General features: G+C 38.8%; 1 protein-coding gene across 5 annotated transcripts in view; it reads left to right on the top strand.

The window, feature by feature from the left end:
* lrp6 (low density lipoprotein receptor-related protein 6) overlaps nt 1–15254 on the top strand; it is a 182758-nt gene that overhangs the window by 122853 nt on the left and 44651 nt on the right. For all 5 annotated transcript variants that reach the window (XM_048549411.1, XM_059652423.1, XM_048549413.2 and 2 more), the window contains 2 exons: nt 5861–6257; nt 6729–6900. In XM_048549411.1, coding sequence (XP_048405368.1) covers nt 5861–6257; nt 6729–6900 — 569 coding nt within the window. The remainder of the gene's footprint in view (nt 1–5860; nt 6258–6728; nt 6901–15254) is intronic.

Genomic DNA, 15254 nt, shown 5'->3' on the forward strand with positions numbered 1-15254 from the left:
CCCTCTCCAAAGCATCCACATCTTTCCTATAATAGGGCGCCCAGAACTGGACGCAGTATTCCACGTGCGGTCTAACCAAAGTTTTATAGAGCTGCAACAAGATCTCACGACTCTTAAACTCAATCCAGCTGTTAATGAAAGCCAAAACACCATATGCTTTCTGAACAACCCTGTCCACTTGGGTGGCCATTTTAAGGGATCTATGTATCTGCACACCAAGATCCCCCTGTTCCTCCACACTGCCAAGAATCCTATCCTTAATCCTGTACTCAGCTTTCAAATTCGACCTTCCAAAATGCATCACCTCACATTTATCCAGGTTGAACTCCATCTGCCACCTCTCAGCCCATCTCTGCATCCTGTCAATGTCCCGCTGCAGCCTACAACAGCCCTCTACACTGTCAACGACACCTCCGACCTTTGTGTCGTCTGCAAACTTGCTGACCCATCCTTCAATTCCCTCGTCCAAGTCATTAATAAAAATTACAAACAGTAGAGGCCCAAGGACAGAGCCCTGTGGAACTCCACTCACCACTGACTTCCAGGCAGAATATTTTCCTTCTACCACCACTCGCTGTCTTCTGTTGGCCAGCCAATTCTGTATCCAAGCAGCTAAGTTCCCCTGTATCCCATTCCTTCTGACCTTCTGAATGAGCCTACCATGGGGAACCTTATCAAATGCCTTACTGAAGTCCATATACACCACATCCACAGCTCGACCCTCATCAACCTTTCTAGTCACATCCTCAAAAAACTCGATAAGGTTTGTAAGGCATGACCTACCCCTCACAAAGCCGTGTTGACTGTATTTGATCAAGCCATGCTCTTCCAGATGGTCATAAATCCTATCCCTCAGAATCCTTTCTAACACCTTGCAAACGACAGACGTGAGACTTACCGGTCTATAATTGCCGGGGATTTCCCTATTTCCTTTCTTGAAGAGAGGAATTACATTTGCCTCTCTCCAGTCCTCAGGTACGACTCCAGTGGAGAGCGAGGATGCAAAGATCTTCGCAAGTGGCGAAACAATTGCATTTCTCGCTTCCCAAAGCAGCCGAGGACAAATCTGATCCGGGCCTGGCGACTTGTCAATCTTAATGTTTGACAAAATTTTCAGCACATCAGCTTCGTCTATCTCTATCCATTCCAGCATGCACACCTGCTCTTCAAAGGTTTCATTCACTACAAAGTTGGTTTCTTTCGTAAAGACAGAAGCAAAAAACTCATTTAGGGCTTCCCCTACCTCCTCAGGCTCCACACACAAGTTCCCTATGCTATCCCTGATCGGCCCTACTCTTTCTTTGACCATTCTCTTATTCCTCACGTAAGTGTAAAATGCCTTTGTGTTTTCCCGGATTCCTTCTGCCAAGCCTTTCTCGTGCCCCCTCCTGGCTCTCCTCAGACCATTTTTGAGCTCCTTCCTTGCCTGCATGTAATCCTCTCTAGCTGAACTTGACCCTAGCTTCCTCCACCTTATGTAAGCTACCTTCTTCCTTTTCACTAGAAGCTCCACCGCTCTCGTCATCCAAGGTTCCTGAATCTTACCCCTTCTTGCCTGTCTCAGAGGGACATATTTACTCATCACTCCCAACAACTGTTCCTTAAACCGTCTCCACACGTCTATAGTTCCCTTACCATGGAACAACTGCTCCCAGTCCATGCTTCCTAACTCATGTCTAATCGCATCATAGTTTCCTCTTCCCCAATTAAATATCCTCCCATTCTGCCTAATCCTCTCCTTCTCCATAGCTATGTAGAATGTGAGGCAGTTATGGTCACTATCACCAAAATGCTCTCCCACCACAAGATCTGATACCTGCCCCGGCTCGTTTCCGAGCACCAAGTCTAGAATGGCCTCTCGCCTCGTCGGCCTGTCAACGTACTGCGTTAGGAAACCCTCCTGAACACACCTTACAAAAACAGCTCCATTCAAATCTTCTGCTCGAAGGAGGTTCCAATCAATATTAGGAAAGTTAAAGTCACCCATTACAACAACCCTACTGCGTGCACACTTTTCCAAAATCTGTCGACCTATGCTTTCTTCAATCTCCCTGCTGCTATTGGGGGGCCTGTAGTAAACCCCTAACGAGGTGACTACTCCCTTGCTGTTCCTAATTTCCACCCATACTGACTCAGTAGGCAGATCTTCCTCGACAAAGGAAGCTTCTGTAGCTGTGATACCCTCTCTGATTAGTAGTGCTACACCCCCTCCTCTTTTTCCCCCCTCCCTATTCTTTTTAAATGTTCTAAACCCTGGAACATCCAGCAACCATTCCTGCCCATGAGAAACCCATGTCTCTGTTATGGCCACAACATCATAGCACCAGGTACTGATCCATGCTCTAAGTTCATCACTTTTATTCCTGAAATATTGTTTGTACTTTTTTGGTACGGTGCTTTAGTGTTAGGGTAACAGGGTTTGTTTGTAAAAATGTTGAATTATTTCATTGGGTTTTAACTGAGTGCCTCGTGAGGAAATATCCTTTCCACACTTACAATCTAGAATCAGAGATTATAGTTCTAGGATAAGAGGTAGCAGATTTACAACCGAGATCGAGATATTACTTCTCTCAAAGAGTGAAATTTGCAGTCCCAGAATATTGGGGATGCTGGGAACATTGAATAAATTGGAGGAGGAGGTGGACATATTTTTAAAATTAATAATGGTTGAAGAGCCGTGGAGACTGGGCAGGAAAGTGGAATTGAAGCTGAGATGAGATCAGCCACGATTTGCATCAAATGGTGGAGCAGGCTTGAAAGGCTGAATTGCATATGCCACTAGTTCTTATGTAATAGTGAAGAGGCACCCAGTTCCCTCTAAGCTATGTGGCTACACAGCTGCTCCAGAGGTGTGTACTTGGCATGTTAGTGCCATTTGCAGCGTTACCTTCTGGTTCCGGAAGTTACTGCCAAGCACAGACCACAATGGTCCATGCAGAAGGAAGAAAATTAGTGGGTATGTTGGTGAAAACCCACGCATAATAGGTTGATATCCACATGTTGAATTAAGCAGAAAATAACTTTCAGAGATTTACAAAGGTTTTATTTTAAGCCTATCATTTAACACATACATTCCATTCTATACCCTTACCTTGTCCAAAAGCCAGCTTTCCACTGAGGAAGAACCCTGCTTTTTTTTTCAAAAATCAACCTGTTCACATGTGTTACAACATCGCTCTGGAACAGGTGGGTCTTGATTGCAGGCCTTCAGATCGGCAAAGGGCCACTGTACCACGTGAGCCCTCATAATCAACCCCTTTAGGCATACCTCCAGCACAGCTGGGACTTGAACCTGGATTTTCTGGCTCAGAAGGAGGGACACCACCTCTGTGTCCCTAACAATATACCTCCCCCTCACACAAGGGCATTAAAATAATAATGCTGCTTTTGCCCAGATTCGTACTGGGGACCTTTTTCCGTGTGAAGCAAACGTGATAGCCACTCCACTGCAAGAACCCTTGGGATTTTAATCAGCCAGGTCAGACATGTGATGACACTCTCAGGAAAGGTGGGACGTAACCAGGACCTCTTGGCCCAGAGGTGGGGACATTTAGTCAGGGAAGCTGGAATGCCAAGTGCAGGATCTGTATCTTCCCTGGTTCTAGAACCTATTGTCATAGCTTCGGCCTAACTCTGATGTTTTTGTACTTCCTTACTGGTGTTAAATCTGCCTCGTGTGTGTGCAGCATCTGTTAACAGGTTGGAGTTTACATAACATCTCCTCTAAGATAAGATATTCTGAACAATTTTTTTTATAAGCAAAAGATAATGGAAAATACCTCGCTCTTTGCCCTCCCCAGCAAGTAGTAATCTCATTTATCTCGTTATTTGAATGCTGAGTCAGTTGTGTCCCACAAATAATGCATTTTGCTGACTTGAGTGTAAAATGGTAACCTTTGTTTTGGGATTCCTCCTGGCATTGATTGATGATCTTTGCTATAGAAGATGAGGTGAGCTGACCCTAGGCAAATAACAGCAACTATGGAAACTTGTAGTTGTGAATAGTTAGGATTTACAGCTAGGCCATTCTTGCATGTATTCTGCCCACTGCAAGGAGAAGGTGTCTTTTGTTCTGTGGCCCTGTGACTTATACAAGAACAATTCTTCATTCATCTGTACCTTCACTGTTTTCTTTTTCCCTCAGCTCTTAAATTAAATGAGAGCGCATGTTTGGTCATGCATGGTGCAAGCATTGGCCGCCTGGTTGAGATGTCTCTAATAGAGAATGACATGAGCCATTGATACGACTAGACCATGCTATTTACATTCCAACAGCAAAAGCCTGCATACAGCATGAAACCTGATAAATGGAAACTTACAGCAGTGGAAGAAGTTTTGTAGATATGCAAAACGGAGTTTTCTTTCATCTGCACTGAAATTTGTGTAATAAAAACACTGCCATAAAAGAATTTTTTTTGTAGGGAGACTGATTCTTGTTGCTAGGAGATGAACATGTGAGGGCAGCCCTGATTTTTCAAATGCCTGTTTGATAACAAAAGGAAAGCCGCCATAGATATATCGGAATCCCGTAAAACGTTTGGTATGGCTAAAAACTAGAATATACCCTAAAATGTTGGCTGAGAATACATCAAAATTCCCTATTGCCATTGAGGTGGGAGAATATAGAAAGAACCTTCCAACTGATCAGATTGATCTGGTAAAAGCTCAACATAGACTACAAAAGGTGGAATATGTATATCAGTTGAATCTCATGGATATTTCTTATTCCGATGGCCGTAGAGATGCAGAGACAAAAAAAAGTGGTCCTTTAATTGTTTACAGTTTTAATTGATTCACTGCTTATACGTTGTTAACATTACCCTGTCCTTTTGTAGGCCAGTTGGACTCCTCACTAAATGTTGCCACTGAATTATCCCTCAATAAAGCCCATATCCAATCTGCACAGCTTGCAATAATGACACCACCAATTGGCATTTTCCCAGGAACAAGGATTATAGTGGTAATGATGCCAAATTGTGTCTGTAATGGAGAATTCATTAATCAGCATAAAGATGCAAATTGCCAAGATAGCATTATCAGGAATATGTATTTTGTTAAATATAACATTTTTGAACAGGATCATTTGTCAATAAAACTTCCAATATTTTCCTATAAAGTAAAAATTGCTTCACAAGATACTGTGACAATGCAGTGTGCATCATGTACATCTGTTCCTATTTTTACACTCAAATCTTTATAGGCCCTAGACTTTCAACCTAATATTTACTTTATAAACTGACATTTTTTTTAAAAAGTCAGCCATGTTTAAAAGCAGTTAAAATATAGTAAAACTATATGGCATTGAGCTACACTACAACTACTTCCTCTTGCTCCTTCTAATGGCAATAGGACACCACAATTAAAGTAACTTATTTTGTCATGTTGATGGTCCATAGAGTCATGACTTGTATGCATCTAACAGGCTTTTTAGCCGTAGCTTCTCAGCAACAAAGCTGCTTTTGTCATCAATCAAAGCAATAAAACTGCTCCAAGGCTGAGAGTAAAGTATCCAAAGCTGAATGCTGGTACCCCATTGGTCACGCACAGCTGTACAAACCAAATTGCTTCACCAGAAGTAGTTTAGCTCTTTATTCCTAAAAGATTTTATTAGCAAGTGAAATCAAATGCTTATAAAGAGATAATTATATTATAGCACATTTTTAAGTCTGTTTCTGTCTGATTTGTGTCTTTCTTGTCCTTCTATTTGGTAAGTGTGTTTTTTCCCTTGCCTTGACTAAATACCATGAAATTTCTGTTCAGGTTAATCTTGTATTGAGCAGCTATTTTGCAAGACAGTCAGTTGGGTGCAAACTGATGCCAGTTGTCAACTTATGTATTTCTAAAAACAATTTTTTTTAAGGTGCCTCTGAATTATTGCTGTTGGCTCGACGAACTGACTTAAGGCGGATATCTCTAGATACTCCTGATTTTACAGATGTCATCTTACAGCTGGATGATATCCGCCATGCAATTGCAATAGATTATGATCCGGTGGAAGGGTATATATACTGGACTGATGATGAAGTACGTGCTATCAGGCGTGCTTATCTGGATGGCTCAGGAAGCCAGTTTGTTGTCACCTCCCAAATTAACCATCCTGATGGCATTGCTGTAGATTGGGTGGCGAGAAACCTTTATTGGACCGATACTGGCACAGACCGTATTGAAGTAACTAGATTGAATGGGACAATGCGCAAGATTCTAATTTCTGAGGATCTGGATGAACCAAGAGCAATTGTGCTTGACCCAATGTCTGGGTAAGACCTTATTTAATATTTCTTGCGTATTTTGAAGCTTTTTTTTGCTGAAATCTGATTGTTGATGAAGCTTAAATTCACCTGTGTTTTTGTGTTTAGAAGCTCTTCTTCAGAGAGAAAATTCGAGCATTAAAGAAATCACTCTTTTATATCATAAGGGATCTTGTAAAATTTAATGGTGCTGTGAATTCCCATCATGGAAAGTAATGTTAGTTTATTTCATGTAACATTGTAGGCTGGACAGATAGAAATGTCAAAATTTGACTGCAGGGGCTGTCAGCTATTGCCCTGTTTCTACTTATGACGGTATAAGTGTGTTAGAATGTACATTGTAGCAAGTATCCTGTCATATTTTGTTTCCTCACCCCTTTTAAAATCCAAGATGGTAAACATTGTAGTTGGTATTTAGTTCATTTTTGCTTTAAAAAATAAGCAGCCAATGCCACATTTCTCTTTGTTTCCTCCAAACAGGCACATGTATTGGACAGACTGGGGAGAGATTCCAAAGATAGAACGTGCCGCTTTAGATGGATCAGACAGACTTATCCTTGTTAACACTTCATTGGGCTGGCCAAATGGTTTAGCCCTGGATTACAAAGAAAGAAAAATGTATTGGGGAGATGCAAAAACTGATAAGATAGAGGTTTGTATGTAACATGAATTAAAATGTTAACTGCCGTAAGTTTTGCACACTTAAACTCTTGTGCATGTGCTTGATTTAAATGTTCCAATTGAAATAGTTTAAGAACTTTTAGATTTATTCAGGGCTGGGTTTTTTTTGTTTGTTTTCATGCATGTCAGTTTTCATTGCGAAATTTTTTTAGGTTAAATTGCTTAAGGCTTGTGTTTTCATAACTAACTAGTGCAGACACTGTGGAGTGGAGGATAATACCATCTTAGGTTTTGATTTTATTTTGCTATGTCCTACACATGTCCCAACCCACTGTAGTCTTTGAATCTTACTTTATTGACCTCTGGGAAAAATATCATGCTCAAATAATAATGAGCAAGAAAAAGTTTTGGTCTATGTATGAAGGGATTTTTAAAAAAAATTAATAGTTGCAATATTCCTACTTCATAGCCAACTTCTCCAAATAAATTCAAAAGCTACTGAAATTATTTAATTAAAACTCATTTGTTGTGCGTCATTATCTTAGCAAAGCTATAAAAAAAATTGTATTTTTGGCAGTTTTCTAATTTTTACAAACAATGAAAGATTACATTTGCAACAATGCAGTAAGTTCCAATATGCAATAAAATTGTATTTAAAGGTGCCACAGTTAATTTAAAGAAATAAAAATAGCTGTTGCCTATCTCCTATGTTATAGAATCATAGAATGGTTGCAATACAGGAGGAGGCCATTCAACCCAACCCATTTGTACCACACAGTCCTCTAATTTAGTACACTATTCAAATAGGTTCTTCCCTGTATCTTTTAGCAAATAAGTAGGCCCACTCTAAAAGTCCGCATGCCCAAATAATAGTCTGTAGTCTTTTGCTCAAGGAAATTTCACAGGTCTGTTGTAGTGAGAATGTGGTGTTTTTTCACACATTGATGTGATAAGGATAAGCCACTATCCTCGAGTATCTAACTTATCTTAACTTGACAGATGTATCCACAGACATCCGGAGACTTTATGATGCATGTAATGATAGGGAGGAATGTGTACGACTAGGAATTCAAAATGGTTCGTTCTTCTTTTATACACTACCTGTGTTCCTGTTGGGAAATAAATAATCTGCTTTCTGGTGACGAGAAAAGGAACTCGGCACAGTTTAATTTTATTCAAACCTTATCCATTACTTTGAATATAATCCCAACAGAAAGTCTGTTTTGAAGAGTTTTATGTATTTTGTGAAACAAAATCTTCCTGGCAGATCACCATTTGTTAAAAGCATTGTAACTGATTGAGTTTAGTTTGAAACAATATACCTGGAATCATCAGCTTAATAGTCAGACTTTGTGTTTAAGGAATCAACAGTTGTATCAATTTCTTGTGAAGGATTACTGTGGCGTTTGGGGGGGGTAGGGAGGGAAGTGGGTTTCAGCATACAACTGTAACACTGCTTCACTCAGTCAGGCTTGATTGGTTGGTAAGATGCTGATTTAACAATTTATGATAAGATTTGATCCTCCTCTGTTGCTTTCCCTATATGCTCACATCTGTTTATTCAGTTCCTTTTTTGACGTTAGTTTTGTGCTGCATATACCTGTTATTAATGCACCAGCATTGAGAAAAGAAACAAAACATTTTGAAAACTCACGTTTTTTTAAAGTTCATTTTTTGGAGTGGCGCAAAGGTTTAGGCAGTGTTTTTCTATTTGATAAGGTCTAGACAAACTGCATGCAGATCATTCCGTTTTCCTTGACCATCTTGCTATATTATTATTGTGACTTATTCACCACATTGTTTTTACTCTCCATTGATATTACTGCAATTGCTGACCTGAAATGAATTTCTCCAGCCTCTTCCCCACATAGTTTAAAAAGTTTTCAAAACAGTATGCTCTCCCTGTTTGACAAAGCTTCATTTTATACACAAGCAAAGCTAATTGGCATTTATCATGTCCAAATCTGCACTACCATTAAGATCTACAGAAATTATTATCTAAATTTCTTATTCTTCTAGTTTTCCTACCTTCATTTCTTCCTATCTGTGCTTAAAAAAAATGTTTGTTTCAGCCATGTTATCATTGGATGTTGGGAGCAAGTCTCCATCTTGCCATTCTTAAGCAGTCTGTTAGAGGGCTGAAAAAAATTGTACTGCAGATAACGTATTTTTAAAAAGCAAAATTTAATACACACACATTGTGCTAATAACATATAGTAAATTTAAGAACTCTGTACAAGTTGTGTTAAGATTTTTGTTGAATGGCAATCACAGACACTTGAAGGTACAGCAACTGCAAACTGGTCTTAATGTGATATTTTCAGACTTTTTAAAAAATGCACTTCTTGTGAATGCAGGTTTGCCTATAGTTGACCTTTCGATTGCATAGTAACCAATTGTGTGGATATTGTGCACATGCAGTGTTACATCAGCAGAGACAGATTCATTAGGAAGTATGGCTTTGGCACGGCCACTGTACTACAGGGGCCCCGACGAGATAGTAAGCAACAGCAGGGGTTAATGGAGATCAGCAGGAGGTGCAGCAGGATGCTTTTGTCCTGAGTTTATCTGGCAGCGTACAGTGGGCAAAGCAGCCTGCTACTTGGAAGTCTGGTTTGTCATTATTCACAGTTGGTTGCTGCTGGTAAACTATGATACAATTGCATCTATTGACATCTTCAGTCTAGCATGAAAGTCTCAGCTTTCTGAGTCTGGACACATCTGCCATATGCAATATTTTAAATACTCCAAACTGAAATAAGTGAAATTTCTCCAGTGCTCCTTGAAACAGTTTAAATGCGCCTCCTTTAGCGTATAACTAATAATATGTTTAATCTCCAGTCTTAAGCATGCATAAAGTCAAAACCTTGAGTAGTTTCAATAAAATGTACTTAGGTTGCTCTGAAACTAGATAATGCAGCATTTTTCATTGGATGTAATTATGGGAAAGTAAGTGCCGAATTGAATAAATTTATGGATTGTACCCAGTCAGGAAAAACATTATATCTTGAAGTATTTTTGAACGCCATAATTGGCTTTCATGTTAATGTTGTGTTGAAGTTGTAGATTTATGCTTCATGCAGTTTACAGAGGAAATGATCAGTATTATGTGTTTTTGTTTCAAAATGTGCATTTTTAAGTGTTTTAAGAAATTTTCTTAAATAAGGCAACCCAGTGGTATGTAAATATGTTGGTTTAGCCAGTGCACTGTCTGCAGCTTTGTCAATCCAAAGAAACCATTGATTAGTGCAGATTGGAGCTTGGCAGTTCCAAAACAGGATATCGGAGGTGAGCCAACCTAGCCTCACTCATCCATTTCCATAGCCTCTAATTTCAACTGCTCTAGCAGGTTATTTAACCATTCTTTCTCCTCCAGAGGATGCCACATGAAGGGAGAGGGGTGCTGTAAAATCTATGTAGAAGGAAGTTACACTCAGTTATTTTGTTTTAGAGAGGTTTTTCGTCAGATTTTCAATGCTGTGAAAGTGGAAATTTAAATATTTTGTAAATGTTAACTTACATGCTCCCAGCAGTAGACACATCAGTACTGTGAAAAGCAGTGCTACAATATTGCATTTTGAATATTTTATTCCACAAATGTATTTCCCTAGATTATTCAAGGATCACTTGCATTGTGGACTAGGAAACTTTCATTGAGATACTTGTCTTGATTTTATTTCTGCACTGAGACTTATTGACATCATAAGCAGTAGTTAAGAAGTCCAAGGAGAGAGACTGTATAAATCAGTTGTGATGGGTTTTTGTTTTATGTGACTCTAATATGGCTTCCTGGAGCTTAGGAAGTTATGGCATTGATAGAGATAAGGGAAAGGTGTGGTAAGCTGACTGGAGCAGATGTGGGGACTAAAGATCATGTCAAACGTCTTTATTCTTGGAAGAGTTGAACCTCAGCCAGATAATCTCTAGTGTGGTAGTCTTGAGCTTTTCTGTTAACCGATGTTTAGGTTTATGTGAAGATTCTGTGCTTGGGAAGTGAACTTGGGACTCTTAGCAAAATGAAGAAGTTGCACTAACCTAGGGTGAGACTCTAATTGTGCAGCTTTAATCCTTGTTAATTCTCTGCTGCTGTTGTGTAGTTTCTACTTATGTCCTACCTATGGAGAACAGTCACCAGCATGTTTTCAGTTTTAAGCTTCTTCTGAGAAGTACGCAAGCAGGATGGGAAGGGAATGGCTTAAAATTTTGTTTTGTTGCTTTCATTTGTGATTTTACACTATCATCCATTTTGAATAATCAGCTTACTAAGAACTGTTGTCAACATTTGCCTATATTGTGTAGTTGAATTTCTTTCAGTGAAACAAAGCTATTTGTATAGTCTGAGGTTGCAGCCTCTGTATTTTGTGAGGTACTGAGTAGGTTCACACAGTAATTTGCCTAATAAAGAACTGTGCACAAAGTCAGAGAGAAACAGAGGATTACCCCCCCCCCCCCCCCCCCCCCCCCCCCGCTTGTTTGTTGGTGAATCATTTGTATTAGATGGGAACCAAAAACCAGTATCCAGAGAATGCTTCATTTTACATCCTAATCCTCAAATTGAGGCTGCCTTTTCCTCTGATGACAGACTACAAAGTCCAGCTAAAAAGAAGCTTGTTTTTAGCTGTCTAGACTGGGTAAAATTCTATCGGTGAGTGGCAGCTTGCACTGCCTACTGTGGGGAATAATGAAACACAAGGCTTCCATTTAGTCAAGCAGAGAAGATTCAAAGGTTGTAACCTTGACTTTAGTGAACACTGAGTTGAATACAAATTGATTTGGGGAGGAGGTTTACAGCTCAGGCAGTTGAAGGGCAGTTCGATATTGTGTGTCAGCAGTGTGTAACTAGATTTGACATATTTTTGAGATGACCAAATTCCCAGAGGGGTTGTAGGGCGGTGGTGGAGGTGGAGTGAGAGAGATCTTTTCAACAATGGTTTTTGACTTAGAGTGAGCAAGAGTTACAAAACAGAATCTAAACCGTGGTATCTCTCTAACCAACTATAGCGTTCAAAAACTCTACATCTTATATTTAATAAAACACTACACATATAAAGATTTTAGGAAATGCCATAAATCTGCTCTTAACTGATCAACAGGATCAGAGAATTCCTACTTTTTTATGAATTCCCTCTTAAGGCAGCTATTTATTTTCTCTCCTTTTATTCTGGAGAGTCTCCACTTTACTCTGGAGACGCTGATTTGAATTGGGTTCAGATCCCTATCTGTTTTGAATAACCTCTACTTCTGAGTGACTTCATTTTCTGCCATAAATAATGAATGAGAGGCAAGCTGTTTAACCTGGGTGGCATCACAGTTGAACCAGTTCTTGCCTTAATTTTCAGCAAGTGTTTCTGGTAAGAAGATAGTGAAAACATTGGCTTTTCTGTTTCCTAACCCACGTTCTCATACCTTACTCTTGGTTTCAAAATTGTTTTTACTACTCTTTGGAAGGAAGACTCACCCACATGATCTGCGTTAGATTTTTTATGACAGCTGTAGGTTGTAATCTAGTATCCCAATAAGCACAAGATATTTTGTTAAAATGACACAGGTGTGGCATTCATGTCTTGTATCAGTACCAAGATGTTTGCATTCCAATTCTTTGAGATAAATGCTAGGGTCGTGGTTCTATTATATCGCAACTGTTAATTGATATATGATCTTTATACATACCAGACTTGCAGGCTGTAACAGGTTGGAAATGAGACTTCAGCTACTGTAGTATGATCATGTGGTGTGTGTAAGTTAATTATCAAAGTTTGATGCCGTATGCTGTGGTTCACGATTTCTGCATTTGCTTTTAATGTGGTGAATTAGGAAGTTGAGGTATACAAGTTTTGTGTCACAGGCTTTGCAGTTAGTCTTTGTTCTACAACTCACTACATAGTTGATAATGGGAAAAATCAGAAGCACCTGAACTGTGGTTGATGCCTAAAGATGCTTGTGTTGAATTTTGTTTTGAGACTTATTAGTTCTTTATGATTCATTTTAAAGGTTTAAAACTGTTGAGAAAGGGGAAATGTGCATGAATGTCCATTTATTTTAGTAAAAATTATCATTATCGAAGAAACTGTGCATTAATAATTGTGATTTGAGAATTTATGCTGAGCTTTTGAATTGCACGTCTGTGTTGCATCTGTATTTTTGAACTATTGTAAGATTATCATTATGCATAATCACTCTGGTTACTTCTGCTGTTTTTTGCACTTAGATTTTTGTGGTAAATGCTACTTTAATATTTGTTATTGTTGTGTTGGATATCTATGCCTAACTGTCAGTGGCAGATTTGGTTAGTGAACTTCTCTGTGATTACAATGAATGGATTATGAGATCAATGATCTTAACTGGGCTAAGACATTCACAGATTTCTTCAATATCTTCTTGTTGCCTTTTCTTGAGACTATCAACCACACTTCACCTCTTAAATTTTAACTTTTTCAAAATTCACATCATCCATTATCCTTACATTCATTGACCTTTCTTAACTCCTGGTTAATCATCAACTTGATTTTCAAATTCTCGACCCTATTATCAAATGCTGCTAAGACCTTGCCCCTTCCTAGTATGTTCTGTAATTCTGGCCTTTTGAGTATCCCAAATTTTAGTTTAAATTTATTTCTAATTTTTGGACAGGAGGAGTAGAAGTATTTCAAATCGCAGTGCTGGATGGAGTTTTCATTCAGCACATTTTACAGTTACGTGATCAGCTTTCATTAAAATAACAACCAGTACCTTTGACAATTACTATGTGTTGCTGAATAGCTAGCTATAGAGGAGTTGGTTGTGGAACATGATATTCAACAGCTAAAACCCATTTGCTTGACATCCTCTAAGATTGTATGTCCTACTCCCCTCTCTCTATCCTCAGAAACCTGCTTAAGCTAAAGTTGAGCACATATCTTCAGTGCTCTGTTTGACCCTAAGCTGTTTCAAATCCTATATCATATCTATCATTAAAACCACCTAATTTGAAGATTGCAAAGTTGCATTCCTCTGGTGTACTCCACAAACACCATTCAAGGCTGTAGTGTGTTACCCAACTCAATTAATTGAAAATCTTTACTTTAATTTTCAAATCCCATTTTATATTACCCTTCATAGCTTTACAACTTGCAGTTCTTGTGACCGGCACCAGCACCTACAACATTTGCTGTCTTCGCACCTTCAGATTAGAATTTATAACAGATTATTTAACCATTTTATGCCTTACTGTGGCATGCTCTCCAGTATGCTTTTTTTAAAACCCCTTCTTCAAAACCTTGAGATTTTACCACTTCGACCATTCTTTACCTTGTCAGTTTTCATTATGCTATTACAAGTCAGAATCAATCTCAAACTCAATTTGAATGCCTTATTTTGTTAAAAGGCCTAAGTAAATTTAAGCTTCAAAAATATTCTGACTAATTTTTCTTGGATCTAAATTTTTCATCTCCACTGTGCAGTGAGATGACGCTTAACTTTATTTTGCTGGGATTTCAGAAGCACTGAGTTTCTGATAATTGTGTATGTGTGTGTGTGTGTGTGTGTGCACGCGCCCCACAGCAGTTAAAAATTGATCTCATTACTGTGAGTCCGCAGTCACAGGCCAGACCAGATAAGGATGGCAGATTTATAATAAAAAAAACAACTCCTGGATTTTGGAGATCTGAAATAAAAACAAACTCCTGGCGAAACTCCAGTCTGGCAGCATCTGTGGGGAGAAAGCGGAGCGTATGTTCCCAGTCTGGTGACTCATTCAGAGCAGAATAGTAGATTTCATTCTGCCTCACTGGGATTTGAACCCATATCTTCAAAACATGAGTTTGGAGTTGTCGGTTGTCCAGTGACATTATCACTCCACTATCACCTTACGCAGCACTGCTGTGCAGCTATTTCAGCTAAAGATTCGGTATCTCAAGAATGTGGGGTTTTTTTCCAATCTTAGTAATTATCATTGTACCTCTCTCCACACCCAAAATCTGCCAGAATCCTAAGTTTAGGTTATGGTAAAGCCTGTATTGTTATCTATAAATGACTTTATTTGTAAATATTTTTTCATCTTCACTCCAACTTTGTTTTTATCTTTTGAATGCTATTGATTCATACTCTGCTGTTTTCTTTTTGGGCTGTCCACTAAACATTAATCAGATCATGAACAGTCATGAGCAGTAACAGATTCATTTTTCTGTAGCGATGCTTGGCTCATCTAGATAGACCATCAGTGCTTATTGTAAAGAATCACAATGGGTTTATTTTTCCTGGCATAATTGCTATCATTGTGTCTAATGACTTATTGTATTTTAATTTAATTTTAATTTTTTAAATCATTTGTTCTATGTGTGTGTGTACAAGGTGAATGTCGTACATAATTTGTAAGTAAATTTAGAATAACCAAAGGTCAAATGGATA

This window comes from Stegostoma tigrinum, chromosome 18, assembly GCF_030684315.1.
Source record: "Stegostoma tigrinum isolate sSteTig4 chromosome 18, sSteTig4.hap1, whole genome shotgun sequence".
NCBI lineage: Eukaryota > Metazoa > Chordata > Chondrichthyes > Orectolobiformes > Stegostomatidae > Stegostoma > Stegostoma tigrinum.